Below are 20022 nucleotides of genomic sequence, written 5' to 3'. Positions count from 1 at the left end.
TTTGAAAAATAAAAATAAAAATTACAAATAGATTTGCAAGGCAATTTGTCTTTGATCAGTGTAGCCCCCGAGAGGCCATCTTGTTAGCATCTCAGCCTTGAACAAGTAGTCTCTCTCTCTCTCTCTCTCTCTCTCTCTAGGAACCAGCTCACCTTGCTGCCGCTAGCTATCATTGTCGAGTGTGTGTAACCCAACATAACCCCAACACGAAGATATGAAGTCCTCATTCTTCCATGAAGTGAGGGTTCACATCTCAGATCTGTGAGAAGGCCACTCTCCTTTGCAAGTGCAAGAAAAATAATCCTCATGCTAATTATTATGTTCACGGAAGCTCAGTAGCAATAGTTTCAGTTGCCACCACCTTCAACTCTGAAGCAAGCCAACGAGCTCGATGACGATGACTGTGACACCATGTGGATGCAAACATCGATGGCCGACATGGACGTTAACACGCCGAGCCATGCATATCAAATTGTATATGGATGTCTTAGGTAAATAGATGACACTGATAATAAACAACACTTGTATATTATTCATAGTCCATATGATTCAAGCTTAGCTCAATAATCGTGAACAAGCTGTCATTAATCAGCACAATAGTCAAGTATGGGACAGCATCAGTTCCAATCATCTACGAAGGATGGCAGTCTTTGAGCATTATTTTGCCTTGCATGAAGTGCTACTTCTTCCAAAACAGGCCTGTGAGATTCGTGATAGCTTAGAAGAGAGTATCATTAGGTGATTACATGCCTATACGAGAATTCTACATAAGAGAAGTGGCAGCAGATCCCTTGTTACAGCTTACCTGCAGAAGCCGACGGCTGCCGCGAAGCAGCGGCGTGCCGTGGCCTCTGTTGCACTCCCACAGCAGCAGAACCATTACGTTCACCACCTCTATGGATATGGTCTACAGGAGAAGAAAGAGTGGTGGTGATCATGGGGGCCACCGGCACGGGGAAGTCGAAGCTGTTTATAGACTTGTCCGCCATGTTCTTCGGGGAGGTCGTCAACTCCGATAAGATACAGGTGTACCGCGGCCTCGATATCACCACCAACAAGATACCCGTGGTGGAAAGGAGCGGGTCCAACTCCTTTATCCACGCGCTGCTCTTGGAGCGTTATGACTCCCGGCGCGACCCGTTTGGCCCGGACGGGGAGCCGCAGCGAAGGGTGACTGGGGAGGAGGTAGAGAAGTTGCGGCATCGGTGCTGTTTCCTGTGGGTGCACGTGGAGGCGGCGGTTCTGGCATAGCACCTCGACCGGCGGGTGGACGAGATGGTGCAGGAGCTGGAACGGTACTTCGCGGCGGAAGGGGAGGCGGAGCGGCACCCGGGGCTGGGTAAGGCGATCGGGGTTCCTGGAGAGGACGACGGTGACCGCCGCCGTCGCCGCCGCATACACGTCGTGCCCACTTCGATTAGAGTTGATTGAGCCCTTTCTTTTGTTAGTAGGGCCTCTTTTAGACTCCTTAATATTTTTTTGTTTTCTCTGTTTTTTTTGTTTTATTTATTAAAAGAATGGATGAGAGAAAAAGAGGAGCGGAAAGACATATATATATATATATATATATATATATATATATATATATATATATATAATTATTTATTATTTTTTTAAACAATCTAAAATTTTATTTTTATTTTTCTAACATAGCATCACTTTGTGCTTTTTATTCTTGGGACAAGCAAGCGAATAAGCCTTCGTATCAAAACCTGTTAACCGATAACATTCAAATTTAGAGATATTGTAAAATTTAAAATGAACAATTGTGAGCCAAATCTTTATTTTGAAAAAAAATAAAAGTTTATAAAACTATAATTTAATTATCCCTAGATTCTTTTATGGCTTTACCTTCTGCTTTCCCCCTCTCTCTCAGGAGGCCACTTAAAGACTTAAGTGTCTTTGCTTTTATCCATAGCAATCGTTGTATTGGTCCCCCTTGTCATATTGCTACTTTGCTAACAATCTCCCCTCTATCACCTGCATCTATCTCGAAGGCGTTCGAGGTAGAGACGAGGAAGATAACGATAGTAGTGGCATGGTCTGCGACAAAGACAAAGGGTGAGAGTGATAAAAAAAGATAAAAGATAAAGGTGGTATAAAATGATACGATGATAATGATAGACGAGGATAAGAGCTAAGGCATCCACAGTGAAGCCAAACATAATAGCATCTTTAAAATAAGATGTTATGCAAAAAAATAAAGTAAAAAGGGGTTCTATGTAGGAAAAAAAATCAAAACCTAAAGCTTATTTAGGAATTTGCTCTGTTCACTTTTTTTATTTTTGAGTGAGGCCAAATTTGATTTTGAAGGGTTCGAAGAAGAACTAATGGCACTCAAGTTCAAAAAGTAGTAAGGAAAAAAAAAAGAATAGATAAAACAACAGTCTTAATTCGTTATTTCATGTTTACACTTGTTTTTAGTTTGATTTTTGAGTGTTCTTGTAATCTCCTCGTCACGTTTTGAGGTGTGAAGTTCTAATTGTATGTGATATGTGTGAGAAGGCAAACTATGTTAACATCATTGTGAATAATATTGAAGAGGCAAAACAATCTTGTTGTCATCATTGTGAATGATGCTATATATATTCAACCTATTTATTAGAGAGGAACTTTTCAAAGTTCAAAGGTCCTCTAAGTTAGAACATTTCAAGTATGTCATTTTAATGTACAACATCTCAAGACATAGTAAAAGATATACGAATATTAATGGAGAAGTCTACTATTAGTAATCTACAAACTTTTACCCATTCCTCCACTGACAAGTCTTAAATTAGTTTTCCTATCCTTTAATGTATCTATAAAATAGCTAACAGTATTGAGATCGAGGGATTACTGGACAGGATTGCATTTCTCTTTTGGGCTGATTTGTGAGGTGTAAAAAGCATTTATTTGCAAAAGAATGTTGCATCCAATTTCAATTTTTTACAGTGACATTCTCATTGTCTTATGTGCAACAATCAAATTAAATTAAGACTATAGTTTATAACCTATGGCCAATGGTTATCGAGATTTCAGTTAGATTAGTTGAGTTATTTCGATTAGTTGAGTTATTTATGTATTTAACAAATCGAAAGACACAGTATACCCATGTCTTATTTACAAGGAATATGTTATTATACTAAGGCCATCGATTGATGTGTCAATTTGGTTTGGTTCGACGTCAAAAGTACAAGTTCTTTTTTGGGGAGCTGACACATAAGATTGTGATGGAGAGCCGACGTGTGGTGTGGGTATAGAGAACTCTCTACCCATGGAGGGGGTAGATTGATATGAGAAGATGGACCACCTTACCCATGGGGTAGTCGTCTCGCAACTCCTCCTTAGTCATGTTGGGGATAATGCACGATAGGTCGGCATTGGAGGGAGGTCCCAACGTAACCCCTCTGATGCGTAAGTAAGAGAGATGAGGTAAGAGTAAGTTAGCTGTATTCGGAAGGGTATAGTGTTCACTCGCTTGTTCCTGTTTAGCCTGGGATTTAATTTTTATACCTAGGCACCTAACAATGAGGACCGAGATCAGTGAAGGTCCCCCTACCCTGTTTGTCAAGTGCTATTAATGGAGATGACTTACTAGCTTATCAACGTATTGTCTCAAGGTCGGAGTCAACGCTGGGCTAGACGTGGTCATTTCTTTAGCTATGGTATCAACGATGAGTGATTCTTATAGACTCTCTTTGGAAAATCGGGATACATAAGGCTCATGGATTGATTCTCACGACTACAAGAGATTGATGAGAGCTTCCCATACTTTTACTTAGGTGGCATGATGACACAAGTTGTTTCGTTATGTGAAATCATATCGAGTATTATTCGATCGTGAATGCGTCCGTCGAATTACTGAGTATTTGATGAGGTGGCTCTAATTTACAGCGATGATGATGGAGTGTCTTAGATGACGTGGAATCGACATTGATGTAGGGATGACATGAATCTAACATGTCAGGCTGACAAAGTGATTGATGAGAGGTGATGTGACATCTGATTCTTCAGGAAAGTATATAACAGAGATCTTAAACATATAATTGGTATTATTATATACACGAAATCATAATAAGGCAACGGATGTAAGGATACGTGAACCAGTGTAGTACAGAGATTCCCCGACCAAGCTGACAACCCCCATCGCCCCGTCCATCTCTCCTCCCCCACCTGCCCCTCTCTTCCTCCTCCGGTAGAAGTCCGACGACTCTGCGCCACTGGCATCCCAAGCGTACAATTGACTGATGAGACCTCATGGCTTGTGCCATCCCTTCCTCCGCCGTAGATCACGTTCGCAGAACGATGGCGTCACCGATTGTACCCTCCTCGCTCCTCCTCCAATCCAGCTCCAGAAAGCCATGCAGATGAAGGTCCCAGTATTTAAACGATGTTGCAGTGTTTTCTTTGACTGCTCCCTCGTCAGGGCTCAACTGTGAGCAAAAAGCTGCTTCTCGAGAGACGAACATTTTGGCGAACATGTGATGGTCATGTCATATATGATTTGATGCTACATGTCGTTTCCTCAGGTCTAGAAGAGAGTTGTACAAAATCTTGCTTTATTCAGATGGTTAACAACAGGAAACAAAGAGTTGCACGAACCTTAAAGCAATAATACCTTCTACTAAGGACTTCACGGAAGGGAGGAAGAGAAGCAATAATGGTGCAAAGAAATATACATGGTCTTTGAAGCTATTTACAGAGCATAAAGCAATATCAAGGCTGTGTATGCCAAGAATCTCCTACACAGAGATCAAGAACAAGCTTCAGGAGATTCTACCAATACAAAGCCTTCTTCTCCTCGTCACCTATACGTTACGATGAGATCTCTCTCGCTCTCTCTCTCTCTCTTTCTTCCCATAACATATAACTCGTTCACTGAAACTGAGGAACAGGGGGGGGTCTTCTAATTGGGAAGAGCGACCGGTTTATCACCTGTTATGGAGCGGGTCGGGGCAACTCGGAGCCCGTCGCTTGCTGTCCTCCAGACCCGCGGCCGGGGAGGGGAGGATAGGGGCCGGCCTCCGCCCTATGACCGGCGTCTTGGAACCACCGTAGGACCAGGAGCTAGCCGGTAACAACCGAGTGGCAGCTGCTCCTTCACTGTCCTCGAAGCACAGCCAGAAGCTGACCAGGAGCGCGAGCAACAGCTCCGCTCCCCACCGCCTCCTTCTCCCGGCCGTTGACATGGAAGCGATATATTATCCCTCCGGGTTCAGCCTCATCGCTCACCAAACGCCGTCGAAATCCCCAGCTTCACCTGCAAGTAGAGAGGAGGGTGGCGTCGTGATGCCTCTTCCAGCTTGATCGAACGCCACGCCACCGCGTGATGACAGGAGGTGCGCAGTAATAGTTTCGAGTGGGGTCGAAAGTCACAATTGAGTTGATATATAATAGTATTATATATATAACACAATATTTTTGCAATAAAAAAATAAATTAATAATGTAATTATGGTTGCGCTTGATGATGATTTTGATGCCACACTAGGTGATGATTACAGCATTCAAGGGACAGACAGTATAAGGACCGAGATTGAATGGTTGGCACGTCCTTGTGGTGGCAGAAGGCAGGCTGAGCCACATATTAAAGCTGAGACCGATGAACCCAGCCAATTACTGGACCAGGCAGTCATGTACTAACATAAACAATTCCTGTCATCTCATGGTCGTCTTCTTCTTCTTCCCTATTATTTTACTTGGGTTGGAGCTCTTGACATGTCAGGTTTCACAGGTAGCATCCTAAATTCCTAGTGACCGTGTTCTGTCATATGGTGACCACCACACCACGCTCACTGGAATGAGGACACCAAGCACCGGCCTGGATGCAAAGGCTAATGAGCTGCCGCTGCTGCTGCCTGCATGCATGCATACGGTGGCTGTCTCGAGAATCAAAGCCACCACCTACCTGCGCACCTTAGTTGTGTGTGCATGTGGTCGTAGACGAGCTTTAATGGCTTCATATTAAACAAGGGCGTCCTTCAAGGTAGGGATGGTACCCGGTGATGGGACATAATAATTCTCAAAAAATACATAGATCCAATGGACGAGCCTCTTGTCAATCATAGTCTACTTTTAAATATAAATATAATTTTTTTTATTTATATAAAATATAAATAATATATTTTTTAATTAAATTTTAAAATAATAACTAATGGAATATGCAATCTATCATAAATCATAATATTATTTAAATCACTAATGATTTGAAAAATAAAATAAAAATAGATAATTTACTGAAAAATCTTTAATAATTGGTTTTTATCGTATGGTGCCCCCATATTTGATTTTTACCGAGGGGCATACTTTTTTTTCGAAAGTCTTGATAATGCTCTTGAATCGAGTTGTTTCAAGCTCAACTAATTTATGGATTGATTCATTTGAATTGAGTTTGATATGATCAAATCCCTTACATAAAATATATTTTTAATATATAATGTAAATGAGTGTAATTCGAGTGTAATGATTTGTAAACTATGAAGAGGATGAGATAAATGAGGGAAGGGGAGGGTGTGGTGGATGTGGAGTAGAAGGAAAAAAAAGGAATTTGAAAAGGAGTAACGAGGGAGGTGGATACGGAGAGGGGGAAGAGGAAGCTAAGAGGGAGAGAGAAATGGATGAGGAATAGAAAGATAAAAAATGATGAGGTTGAGGAGCGGTGAGGGAGGTGGATAAGGGAGAGGGGGAGGGAGTGAGACAAGACAAAGGTAAGAGAAGAGGAAACTAAGAGGGAGGGGTCAATGGATGTGAAATGAAAAGAAAAAGAGGATGAGGAAGCTATGGGGGAGGGGGAGGAGGTAATAGAGTGGGAGGATGATAAGGAGGAGGGGTGAGGGAGGTTGATGTGGGAGAGGGGGAAGAGTCGGCGGATGTGAAGAATGAAGCCAATGGAGAAAAAGAGAGGTGATGCGGAATGGGAGGAGGAGACGATAGTAGAATGAGAGAAGAGGAGAATATTGATAGAAGATAAGATTTTCCCAATATGATAGAAGATAAGATTTTCCCAACTTGATAGAGGATAAGATTTCCCCAATTATATGAGGAAATCTCTCTATTCTGTTTATTCTGTTGAGGGAAATCCTTCCTCCTAATCTGTATAAATAGGAGAGGGAACATGTTAATAGATTCAAGCTAAAGCTATTTTATTTCTACAATAATCTTATCTTTTATTCTTTTTATCATGGTATCAGAGCCGCTTGCCTAGAGCAAGCTCTCTTATCGCTGCCAATTCATCATTGGTGTTGCCACTCTACGCCAACGTCCGTTCCCTTCCGCTACGGCATCTCTAGTGCTGCTTATCAGCACTGCCCCACCTTTCTTCCTCGTTGTAGCTATTTTCCTTCATCTTCTACTATAGCTTCCTCTTCTGTTACAGCTTCCTCCTCTGTTGCAGTTTCCTCCTTTGCTGTAGTAGCATCACTACAACATTGCTGTAGATTTCTTCTCTACTGTCGCAGCCGTCGTAATCGCAACCACGACCAACGTCGTTGAGAAAAGCGAAGCTTCACTCTTGCCTTCGGCCAACGACCAACGTCGCTGAGAAAAGTGAAGCTTCACCCTTCGGCCAGCGACCAACGCCGTTGCATTCCTAAGAGGCTCCGTGGTCAATCCTCATCTTCTTCACCGCGGTAGTCTTCGCTGATCTGTCAACATTCGGCATACTTAAGGAGAATGAAGGGAACGCCTGTGCCATCACAGCAACAACAATCGCAGTAGCAGCAGCAGCGATCTACACTTATCTTACTCATGAAGCCTCTCGCTTGTAAACAATTCTTTGCATCGATCCAAGATTGGTATCCTTGTTAGGAGTTGTTAGGAGCACCATCTTGCGGGGGCATGATAGAAGATAAGATTTCCCCAATATGATAGAAGATAAGATTTCCCCAATATGATAGAAGATAAGATTTCCCCAACTTGATAGAGGATAAGATTTCCCCAATTATATGAGGAAATCTCTCTATTCTGTTTATTTTGTTGAGGGAAATCCTTCCTCCTAATCTGTATAAATAGGAGAGGGAACATGTTAATAGATTCAAGCTAAAGCTATTTCATTTCTACAATAAAGCTTCTTATATTATATTGTTCTTATCTTTTATTCTTTTTATCAAATATAAGGAGGGGGAAGAGGAAGAGGAGGAAGTGATGCAGTGGGAGGAGTTGAGATGGAAGTGAAGGTAATTTGAGAAAATTAAAGGATAATATAACGTTTAATTAAATAAAATTGAATAGTTAAGGTTAGTCTGATCCAACTCATCTTTTAAAAAAATTAATTTAATCCTAAAAAATCGAGTCAAACATAGTTAAAAAATAATTATTATTTTTAATAATTTCATTAAGGAAATATTGGTCAAAGTATAAAAATAATCTCTTGATAAAAAAATCAAATATGAGAGCATCATCATGTAAAAGCCCATTAATAGGACCTTTTTTTTTTTTAGTTGTCCATAGGTAATAGGATAATTTTCATTGCACTATACAATTAAGAATCTAATAACATTTATATAATATATATTTTTTAAATGAGCCTCATATATATATATATATATATTAATAGTAAAAATAATTGTTAGAGTTAGTTATAGAAAATTTATCAAAGAGTAATTTTGGCAACCCAACAAAGACAATTTACGTGGTTCGATCAATTGACCTACATCCATGGACGAAGGAGGAGAGGGACCATTACAAATATCTTAAGAAGATGTTCCTAGGTCATAAAATACCCGAATCTATTAAACAAGAAAAACTCAAACTATAAACTCAAACTATTTAACTGAGTGTGGATTTAAATCCAAAGCAAACACTTAGGTTTTTCTTATGGTGTAAGTCTAGACCCTTATTTATAGTTTAAACAAGAGATACAAAGCTTGATTTTTCTTATGTTCTCTCGAGAAAGAAGTCGTCAGCTGGGTGACATCGCAACACACAGCACAAGCTTCCTGTTCCAGGACGGACTGTGCATTCCTTTGCATAAAGAATGACCCACCACTGCTCTCTCTCTCTTACCCACCTTTACACTTCTGCGTCGCAAATCTGTAATTGGCATGCAGACGTCTGGTTTATCCATCATCGAATATGGGTCTTGGATATATGATGGTCGTAGGTTGAGATCCATCAGTGTTGTAGTTCGACAGCTATTGAGTTCGTATGCAGTTTCTTACATTCCAGTTCCAGCATTTCTTCAAATTTGCTCTTATGAAACTAATGACATGATCTGGATTTTTACGAACAACAATGTTCCAAGAGCTGTAGGAGTGTTTCTCACTCCTACATAAGAGTCAAAAAGAAAGAAAGAGACTCTCTCTCTTTCTCTCACAGACTGCACACACAGAATCTCCAAAATAGAGCAACGGTGATCATTCGATTGGCTGGTTGTTCTTTTCTTGAAAGGAAGAAAGAAAAGATAAGGAACTGCGGAAGTCATGAACCGGAGGGGAATCCAACAAGTTAGTACTTCTTTCTATGATTGGCTCTTTTTCCACGGAATCTCCCTTTAAGCACATGCAATTCTTGATCAGATAGATCTCTTTGTTATGTTGACTGCCACCAAACAATCATCCTCAGTTCCATGAAGCCAATAAGATATCTCTCTCCCTCTCTCTCCAGTCTGATCTTTAGTTTTCTAGGTTGAGGTAATGGAGAAAGGAAGTCGAAGAGGCAAGAGGCCTTGTGCAGCCACACCACCCATACCGTCTCCTACAGTTGAAGCAGATGGCGAGGAGAAGTTCTACGCTTTGCTTGGAAGCATTTCAGCCATGAGAGACCTCATCAGAGCAAACAAAAGCAAGCGGCAGAAGACGGTGGCGTCGCTGCCGCTCTGGCGACCCACCTTCGAGTTGGAGGACTTCAAGGAGGAGGATAAGGAACCCGGTACGGTGGCGGGGAGAGGAAGAACGGACGGGGAGGAGGAGAAGAATGAGGTGGGAGAAGGCGAAAAATCTGTGGATCTCTGTCTCTCTCTTTAGTGCTTGAACTCAACATCAGTTGTACATCCACAATATTATTATACTTGGAACCTTGCATGCATGGCACTACTGTGAACTCTTCTCACCTTCTTTCGGCTTGTTCAGCTGAGCCTTCTGAAAAGAGAACGAAATAACCCTTGTCTGAAGAAATGTGTTGATTGGACTTTTTGATGGGATGTGATACAGTGAATGCCTCTTCTGCAGCATGTTTGATATGTAACCTCTGTTTGCTCGAACAGATCTAGGCCAGCTAGTTAATCTTTTCTATGCTGCTTGAACAATATATTTTAATGTGATTAACTGGAATTCCAGAACAACATGAATTGAAACTTGTGGTGTTCTTATCGACCGATTTAATGTGAGAAGCTTAAGATCAAACTATCAGAAATGGTTAGACTCCAACAAGTATGGTGCAACATTTGTGTTCACTGACCCAGTTTGTCTCCATAATTGCCATTCTTCTTGGAACTATCTGCTGCTGGTGCACTCTTTGCCTGCTTTACTACATTAAGTTGCTTCATTCAATCAGCATCATCATCTTAGTACCGACATGGCTCTCGAAGGCCTTTAAGACCATGGATGAGAGCATCTGTTGTTCTTATTCCCATCTTGATGTTCCTAATTGGACTTGTTGCTTTGCTCTGCACTCTTTCCTACATTCTCTGAGACTCTGACCTTCTGATGCTTTGCATCTGTGTTGACGGTGTGCATTCCTTATTAACGAGGCAGAGGAGTGAGAACACTTCAACATGCTGTTTTCTGCTGCTTTTTAATGATGCAGGATGAACATATCCACCAAGGGGAAGTCACATTTCTCTACCAAGACATGACAGAAAGCTTCATTGCAAATGGTTCCATGGAAGAAAAGAAGAACAGTATTCCTCTGGTGATCAACGACTCCAAGCAGTGTTCTCTTCATGGTAAATCTTGATGGGTAAGGTGAGGAGACGACCTCTGGGGGTAAATGTACCTTCACATCCATGTAACTATCATAAACCCATGAATACGACAAACAAGGCTAGCAACGTTGCTTTGACACCCTCGCTTTCCGATCCGACCCGATCCGATAATATATACACCTATATAAAGTGCGATAACTTTTCCTCGACCCGAGGAAGGAGGGTTATCGGTCGATGGGGTCGGGGATGAGGACGTCGGTGACGGATCTGACGGCCGCGGCGACGGCGCTGCTGCTATTGCTGTGCTTCGGGGTCGACGGAGTCGTCTCGGACGCCTCCGACCATCGCTACAAGACAGGCGATCACGTCCCCCTTTACGTCAACAAGGTTGGCCCTTTCCATAATCCAAGGTGCGGCCTCCTTCCTGCTCTCCTCTCAGATCTCTCCTCGTTCTTCTCCGAACCGTTTGATTTGTGGGATCGTATGCGATTTTAGGTAATTAAGGTGGCATTAAGTGGTAACTGGGTGTTATTAAGTGGTGATTAGGTTCTCGTTAGGTCAGATCCGCCGAAGCCTGCTAGTTGATGAACCTTTTATTTTATCCACTTGATTTGGGATTTATTTCTTTTGATAATGTGATTAAATATCTGAATTGTTTATTTTAAATCCACATAAAAAATTAAGTTTTTTGGGGGCAATTTTAGATCTGAAAGAACGGAAGCTCACAATTTCTTTAACCTTGGAATATATTTAGTTATTTTTATTGAGAAACTTTATGCTTGCACTAATTTGTTCTTACTCATTTCAATTGTTTATTTCTGTACAGCGAGACATATCGCTACTTTGATCTTCCATTTTGTACCCCAGGTTTGTCTCTGATTTATAGTATGTCTCACCATCAGTCCCATGCCCTTCTAAATAGGTCATTCATGATTCATGATGTTTGTTGTTACAGAGCATGTGACCGAGAAAAGAGAAGCACTCGGTGAAGTTCTTAATGGGGACCGGCTGGTGGATGCCCCATACAAGCTTGATTTCCGAGGAGACCATGAGTCTGAAGTGCTTTGCAAGAAGAGGCTCACAAGAGAAGAGGTGTCCAAGTTCAGGAGTGCAGTCACCAAGGACTACTACTTTCAGATGTACTATGATGATCTCCCTCTGTGGGGATTCATTGGGAAGGTTGACAAGGAGGGCAAGGACCTTGGCGAGTACAAATACTACCTGTACAAGCGCTTCCACTTTGATGTGCTTTACAACAATGACCGTGTGATTGAGATTGTTGTCCACACTGATCCCAATATGCTGCTAGATGTCACGGAGGACAGGGATATCGAAGCAGAGTTTTTATATTCTGTGAAGTGGAAGGAGACTGCCACACCATTCGAGAAGAGAATGGAGAAGTACTCTCAAACTTCTTCACTACCTCATCACTTGGAGATCCACTGGTTCTCCATTATAAATTCATGTGTGACAGTTCTACTCTTGACCGGATTTCTTGCCACAATTCTCATGCGTGTACTGAAGAATGATTTCGTCAAGTAAGGAATCTTCCACTTTTCAGGCTCTTGGATTTTATGCTTTATTTTATTGCACAAATATATACTTACTGTCCGAAAATAAAGGATTAACAAGCAGAGATAGCAAAGGAATTCAATTAATATTGATATATGCTTTGAGCAAACTAACTTAATTGACCTTTATGATTACTTATTTCATTATAGTTTTGGTTATGAACTCTTTAATGCCAAAATTTCTTGTCATCGCTGTTCATTTACTTCAAGGAAATGACTTATTAAATTCTTTAGAAGACAAGATGTTCATGCCAAGTAACAGAGGATAGGATATCATGGAATGAATAATTTGTAAAGTTATGTTACAACTATTTTTGCTGACAGAAGTAGTTGACATTTGAATCATTGGTAGCTAGATCAGAATCTGTATAGATTTCACCCCATTGCGAAAAACTCGAAATAAGCTGGATTGGATTCTTAGGATCAGTATTGACCAAAAATTTATTTAAAAAATCAAAATTATAAAATAAAAATGAAAAGAGAATGATAGAAGTTAAGGAGTATTTATGATTGAGTTCATTATTGTAATCTGATTAAAAATGTATAATTTTAAATTAAGCTTATATTCAATAATATTCAAAAAAATTATAAATCAAAATTAACACACACACACACACACACACACACACACACACACATATATATATATATATATATATAACTGCTTAATACATACATATAAGTTCTAGTTTAAATTTAAGTTACAATTTAAACTGCTTAATAGACAAATTAAAGTTCGAATAAGAAAAATAACATATGCATTAAACTGTTTGATAGAATAGCCCTCAGCCTGATCTGGCCTGATATTATTTGTGCAGATCATGTTTTATCATTTAGTCAGCTGCTTTTATGAATGTTAGATTTCAAATTTCTTATAATCTGGTACTTGTTCTGCATGTTGTTGCAAATTCTATCCTTAGCGAGAAGTGATTATGGTAATGTCATTTTTTTCTGACCATTACTGTGAAGTAAAACCAGTAGCACAATTTTTTTTTATGATTAGCATCTGCAACTATCTTCTGAAAGAAATGTCCATTATTCATCATTTGTGACAATGTTGTAAGCCATTGACACAAGTGGCAGCTTGCTTTCTTTTTTATCTCATTTAATGTCGGTAGTGTTTTTAAAAGCGTTAAGCACCTTAAAGGTGCTAAGGTCCTAAAACGCCTGAGGCGCTAGGTGCTTGTCTAGACGTTCGCTAGAGCGATGCGAGGTACTCCAAAATATTATAATTGTAAATAAATATATTACGATTGATAAATATGATCATAAAAATAAAAATGTCACATCAAAATGATATTATATAAAGTGCCAAATTACCTCGGGTAGTGTTTTGATATCAATGTGATATATGCTAAATAGGTTTCTACTGATGGTGACGTATGCTAAATAGGTTTCTAAACAGTACTAAATAGTTTTAAAGAGTGGAATAATTCTAAAGAGGGAACTGTAAAAGGAGTAATCAACGGCTATAGAGGAAGGTTGGGGAAGGAGAGGGCAACCGAGGAAGTTGTGGATGAAACTGCGAACTAATGCGGCGGTGGCGACGAAGGAAGCTGCAGACGAAGGCGACAGTGGCAAACGTAGGGTTTCACTTCAAAGACAAATTGCATCAGAAATAGAGTCAGTAGTAGCTACAAAGAATAATAAACAACAACAAATGTAAAGGACTACAAAAGCGTAAGCAGCAATAAGCGCTAATAACAAAATTAAGACTATATGCACGAACATTGCTAAATCCCTAAGCTAAAAGGACTCTAAACCGTAAACCCTTGGATCCACAAAAAAACTTGCAAAACAGAGGTAGTATTTATAATTTGTTCAATCAAGCAATGAAACATGGAAGAACAAAAACTTGTTATCAAAACGAAGAATTTCTGTGATATATATTCCTTGGAACCCTTTTCTATAGACAAATTTTTTCTGTCTTTATTCTTTTCTCTACTATTGTTAATGTGGTTCTGAAGAACCTATCTAACCCGAAGATAAACAACTTTTTCTATTTTGACTTTTTTCTCGAATTACTGCTCGATCTACTCAATTTTCACACATATTAGGGCCAACAAACTTATGTAGTGTTTTAGGGTAAGGAACAAATTAGAATGAGCATCTAAAAACGAGTAGTTATATTTTTCAGAATAAAAGGATTTGTACAAACTTATCTATTAAACAACATAGGAAATATTTTACAAAAGATGACTTCAAATAAAACATATAGGGTTTTGGTCTGATTTTTCAGACGACTGTTGATAGATTTATAGGACTCTAGAAGCACACGAGAACTTACAACCCTAGAGGCACTGACCCTCACTACCTTTCTCACAAATGAGAGGGTTATTTATAAGCGATTTAAGTCAGTATAAACAGTGTTTTGTTGATATCTCCTTACGTCATGGTTGGTGTCTTTTGGTTGTTTTACGTCACTGCTATGTTTTGTCGTCATTGTTGATGATGGGCGAAACTCTTATCTGCTGAGGTGAGGTGACGGACCAGACACATGGTCTGTTATTTGTCTTATAGCATATTATCATTCACTAATTACTATTTGTTGATCAAGTAACTACTGAGCTAAAATTTAAAATTCTTCATGGATCTGATCTCCATATTGGGTTTTCATTTCTTCTATTATGATTTCTTCTTCTTCCAAGAGATTATCATTTATTTTAATTGTTGAAGTTCTTCATTTTTTAATTGTTGAGGATCTTTCACATAGATTTTCATATGATTATATTCTCTAAGAGGTTGAACCATTTCTGGCCATGGTTCATTCAAAATATATTATCATAGTTAATCCATTTTCTGCTCAGTTTCAAGCATGAGCTATTGATAAAGCTCCTTGGATTTAGGAATGTGCTATATGAAGGTTGAATATGAGTCAAAGTATATCTCGTACCATCGGATATACTTAATTTTGTGCGGGCACAATGTCTTTTTGTAGGTTTTGCAATCGATTTGATGGGATAAAATGTTGATGTGTAGTAATTTATTGCTACAACAAAAAATTGTGAGTATCCTGGAATCATTTGTTATCATTTTGTCCATTCTGCTAGACACGATTCAATATTTAGATGTATAAAGTTATGTTTTTTCAATGTTCATAGAATAGTTGCTTTAAGCTTGTAGGAGATATCTTCTGTGTTAGAAATGAGAACAACAAAAATCGATTTCTTCAACTAGTCCTCTTTTGAGGAAATAAGAGAGACTTTATTTTTTTTTAATCGAGTGCCATATGAGTATCTGTCATTCCGAGTATGATCTTTGGTGTTTTTACCCCAAAATATTCTTCTATGATCATATTATCATACATGGGATTGACATAATGCCTTTCGTAATATTTTTTACAATTTTGAGGATGGATTGCTACGAATCCCCTTAGATGGTATATTAGAAACATTTTCTATTAGGAAAAAGAGTTCATGAAGCTCCTTTTGAATTTCTAAGACCAACTAGGCAGAAATAGAGTCAGTAGCACCTACAGAGAATAATAAACAACAACAAAGGTAGTAAAGAAAGACTATAAAAACATAAGCAACGATAAGGGCTAATAACATAATTAAGGCTATATTCATGAACGCTGCTAAATCCTTAAGCTAAAAGGACTCTAAACCCTAAACCATTCGATCGTCAAAAAATCTGCAAAACAAAGGTAGTATTTATAACTGGTTCAATCGAGTAAGTTTGTTTTGTAGGTTTTTCTAATAAAAGTTGTTCCTAATATTACCACTAGAGGGTAGAACCTTTTAAAGTAACAATCCATCCTCAAAATTATAACGAATATCACATAAGGCATTATGTCAATCCCATGTCTAACGATATAATCATAGTAGAATACTTTGGGGTAAAAAAAGCTAAAGATCAGATAGTCAGAATGACATATATCCATATGACACCCAATCAGAAAAAGAAGTCTCTCCTATTTCATAGAAAAATGACTAGTTGGAGAAATTGATTTTTGCTATTCCTATCTCTGTAATTTGGACGCAAAAGATATTCCCTACAGGGTTAAAGCAAATATTTTACAAACGTTGAAAAAACATTACTTTATACATTTGAATATTAAATCACGTCTAATATTAAAACATTACTTAAAGAAGGAAGAAATTTCTTCAGAAATGAAAAATAAGGATTAGGGCTAGGAGTATGTAGATAATTTGTATATCATGAACCTTATTAATTTGGATGTCAAAAACCTTCACCAACAAGAAGGAAAACCAATACAGATTATAAAAATTATAAACTAGTAGGAAAAAAAATTTAAGAAAAAATATTACAGAAGGTCATACACAAAAAAGTATAAAAAACCCGAAAGACACCAATATAGGAGGAAATATGAGAAGAAATGCAAGTGCTACTTATGTGGAGAAGAAGGTCATATAAAACCTAACTGTCCAAAATTAAAAACACGTCTAAAGTATATAGAATTAAAACAGTTACTTCTAGAAGAAGATAATAATTCTACTATATATGAAATAGAAGATCTAGAAGAAGTAAACCTTTTGGAAATAATAGACCCCAGAGATTATATAGAAATTGATAATTTAAAGTCGGTAAATAATGTAAACACAAAAAAATGTATATACATAACTTCAATATATAGATAGTACCTTAAAAAACTAGAATATCCAGGAAAAATTGTAACATTCGATAATACCCAATATGATCGAGTACTTGATATCAAATATACCGATAGAAATACAAAATACAACATTTTATTTACCAAGAACAGTAGTTGTAGAAATACCCAGAGCAGTACCTCTAATACTAGGGATAAACTTTATACATTCAAGAGGAGCTTTGTACATAAGCAAAGGAACTGTAACAATGTTTCCCAGAGCAACTAACATAGTAGCCAGAATAGAGGAAAGAGGAGAGACTATAACAGACATTATAGAAGAAGCCAGAAGAGATGTAATAATTGGGATAAACCCAACAGACATTATAGGAGACTCTATACCACATTTTATTTACCATGAACAGTAGTTGTAGAAATACCCAGAGCAGTACCTCAAATACTAGGGATAAACTTTATACATTCAATAGGAGCTTTGTTACAATGTTTCCCAGAGCAACTAACATAGTAGCCAGAATAGAGGAAAGAGGAGACTCTATAACAGACATTATAGAAGAAGCCAGAAGAGATGCAACGATTGGGATAAACCCAACAATCAATATATTCATGGTGATGTTTATTAGGTTTCTTCCTTGGGCTTCTGCTGTAGGTACACTCATGATGAGGAGTCTGCTGAGGACCAAGAAGAATCTGGGTGGAAATATATTCATGGTGATGTTTTCAGGTTTCCAAAGAACAAGTCACTGTTGGCTGCTTCTCTTGGTTCTGGCACACAATTATTTACTCTGTAAGTATATCTGATATAGTTTACTTTTACTAGTTAACTGTAAAAGCAGAACTGCAAGGGCCTACTTTTCTTCTGAGCAGTGCTTTTGGACAATTTATTGTTTTTTCTGATTCTTCATGACCTTCTTTGGCATTCATGGCAGCACGGTTTTCATCTTTATTCTTGCACTTGTTGGCGTTTTCTACCCTTACAATCGTGGGGCCCTTTTTACTGCTCTTGTGATCATATATGCACTTACCTCGGGCATTGCTGGATATGCTGCTACCTCTTTCTATTGTCAACTCGAAGGAACAAACTGGGTGTGTCATTCTATCTTCATTACTCACTCTGTTCTTACTGCTTTATTTTCACATTCTGCATAACTTTATATTCGATGCATAAATCACTCTTACAGACATGCTCTTTGAAGAAACTTAAAAAGGTTGTTTACCATGTCAGATTATGAATGTCTTTGTACTTTATTGGCAGGTACGGAATTTGTTATTGACAGGATGCCTTTTCTGTGGGCCTCTGTTCCTGACATTCTGTTTTCTTAACACCGTCGCCATCGTGTATAGTGCTACTGCAGCATTACCCTTTGGTACTATCGTTGTTATTGTTCTCATTTGGACGCTCGTCACCTCTCCTCTACTTGTTTTGGGTGGAATCGCTGGTAAAAACAGCAAAGCAGAGTTCCAAGCACCTTGTCGTACAGCAAAGTACCCTAGAGAGATACCACCATTGCCATGGTATCGACAAACTATTCCACAGATGATAATGGCCGGCTTTCTTCCTTTCAGTGCAATCTACATTGAGCTTTACTACATATTTGCAAGTGTGTGGGGCCACAGAATTTATACCATATACAGCATCCTATTCATTGTCTTCATTATCCTCCTCATCGTCACTGCTTTCATTACCGTGGCACTGACCTACTTTCAACTTGCTGCCGAAGACCATGAATGGTGGTGGAGGTAAGTCAGTTGTTATTGTATATATGCAAACCAACCACTAAAGACATTTGTTCACTACATATTCATACGCCAATATAATTGATTAAGCCCATCACTCAATAAAAAAAATATATAGAAACATGAAAACATTTTTACACTAAGCCCATAATTTAGGTTATACAATATAAAAGCAAGAAAACATAATATATTAATATTTCATTTTTTTTCTGCTTTGATGTGTGACTTGTTGTTACATATACTGGTACACTATGGTTGATTTAAATCTTTATATAAAATCAAAGATACTTTAGATTTTGTCATTACCTCTGATTCATTTTAAAGTGTACAGACCACATGGTAAAAGTATGCTATTGTTTTAGTTATATGCTAGTGAATTAGTTAAACAGTGTAATGATGTTGCATGTTCCACTATATGTTTCTCTTACTATAGTTGAATTAATGCCCTCGTCTGCTGTTTACACTTGTAAGAACTATTGTCCTAATCATATAGTATGCATTTATTTATGGGGGCACATTGTATGGATCATATTGTCCTAATCTGTGCATGTATTTGTTTTTTTTTTTTTTTGGGTCCCTAACCCTATTGCTGACCTTAGATGGTGATATGTGGCTGTTCTTCCCATTGCGGATATCTGAATTGCCATTCTGCTTATGCCGATGCAGGTCTTTCCTATGTGGAGGATCAACTGGCTTATTTGTGTATGGATACTGTTTGTACTACTACCATGCTCGCTCGGACATGTCGGGGTTTATGCAGACGTCTTTCTTCTTTGGCTACATGGCATGCATCTGTTACGGCTTCTTCTTGATGCTCGGGATGGTTGGCTTCCGTGCTGCTTTGCTGTTTGTGCGTCACATTTACCGATCTATCAAGTGCGAGTAGCAAGTCGAAGTTGTTGCCTGACCTGGAGCAGCAGCACATTTTGAACACAGAATAGAATCACTGGTTTCTGAAGTAGATGCTTAATAGCCTGTGAAATATCTATAATCCAATAGTCCTCGTCTACTTTTATGATCTTCTTCCACTTGAAGTCCTTGATACTGTTTTGAAAGGTGTATCAAATATGCATTCGTGCAATTTGTGAAACTGATTTATCTCTATTGAAAAATAGTAATCTCATTATGTATCCCCGTAATTCCACGTGTATACCAGGGGGCAATGTGTAAACCGGTGGATGACGATGCTGCAATTTCAACAAAATAATAATAATAATAATGCATGATTCATCAATATGGGCACAAAACACAAGCTTGTGGTACACGTTTTTGGCATATATTATTATTTTAGTATGTCATAGGTCA

At 38.6% G+C, this 20022-nt stretch overlaps 1 protein-coding gene across 1 annotated transcript; it reads left to right on the top strand.

Moving 5' to 3' along the window:
• Positions 1 to 11044: 11044 nt before the first annotated feature.
• LOC135631320 (transmembrane 9 superfamily member 3-like) lies at positions 11045 to 19847 on the top strand. Its single transcript, XM_065138882.1, has 7 exons — positions 11045 to 11249; positions 11666 to 11706; positions 11795 to 12377; positions 17630 to 17767; positions 17910 to 18066; positions 18236 to 18720; positions 19384 to 19847. The coding sequence occupies exons 1-7, from the start codon at positions 11074 to 11076 to the stop codon at positions 19601 to 19603; spliced, it is 1800 nt and encodes a 599-aa protein (XP_064994954.1). The 5' UTR covers positions 11045 to 11073; the 3' UTR covers positions 19604 to 19847.
• Positions 19848 to 20022: the final 175 nt, after the last annotated feature.

The sequence above is a fragment of the Musa acuminata genome, chromosome BXJ3-2 (assembly GCF_036884655.1).
Source record: "Musa acuminata AAA Group cultivar baxijiao chromosome BXJ3-2, Cavendish_Baxijiao_AAA, whole genome shotgun sequence".
NCBI classification, from domain to species: Eukaryota; Viridiplantae; Streptophyta; class Magnoliopsida; order Zingiberales; family Musaceae; genus Musa; species Musa acuminata.
The sequence above is the reverse complement of the archived record's forward strand: the minus strand, read 5'-3'. Positions and strand labels throughout refer to the sequence as shown.

Coding starts and splice junctions, on each gene's coding strand:
- LOC135631320 (XM_065138882.1), top strand. CDS start 11,074: ATGGGGTCGGGGATGAGGACGTCGGTGACGGATCTGACGGCCGCGGCG. Junction 18,067..18,235: donor AACTCGAAGGAACAAACTGG/GTGTGTCATTCT, acceptor CTTTATTGGCAG/GTACGGAATTTGTTATTGAC. Junction 18,721..19,383: donor GACCATGAATGGTGGTGGAG/GTAAGTCAGTTG, acceptor ATGCCGATGCAG/GTCTTTCCTATGTGGAGGAT.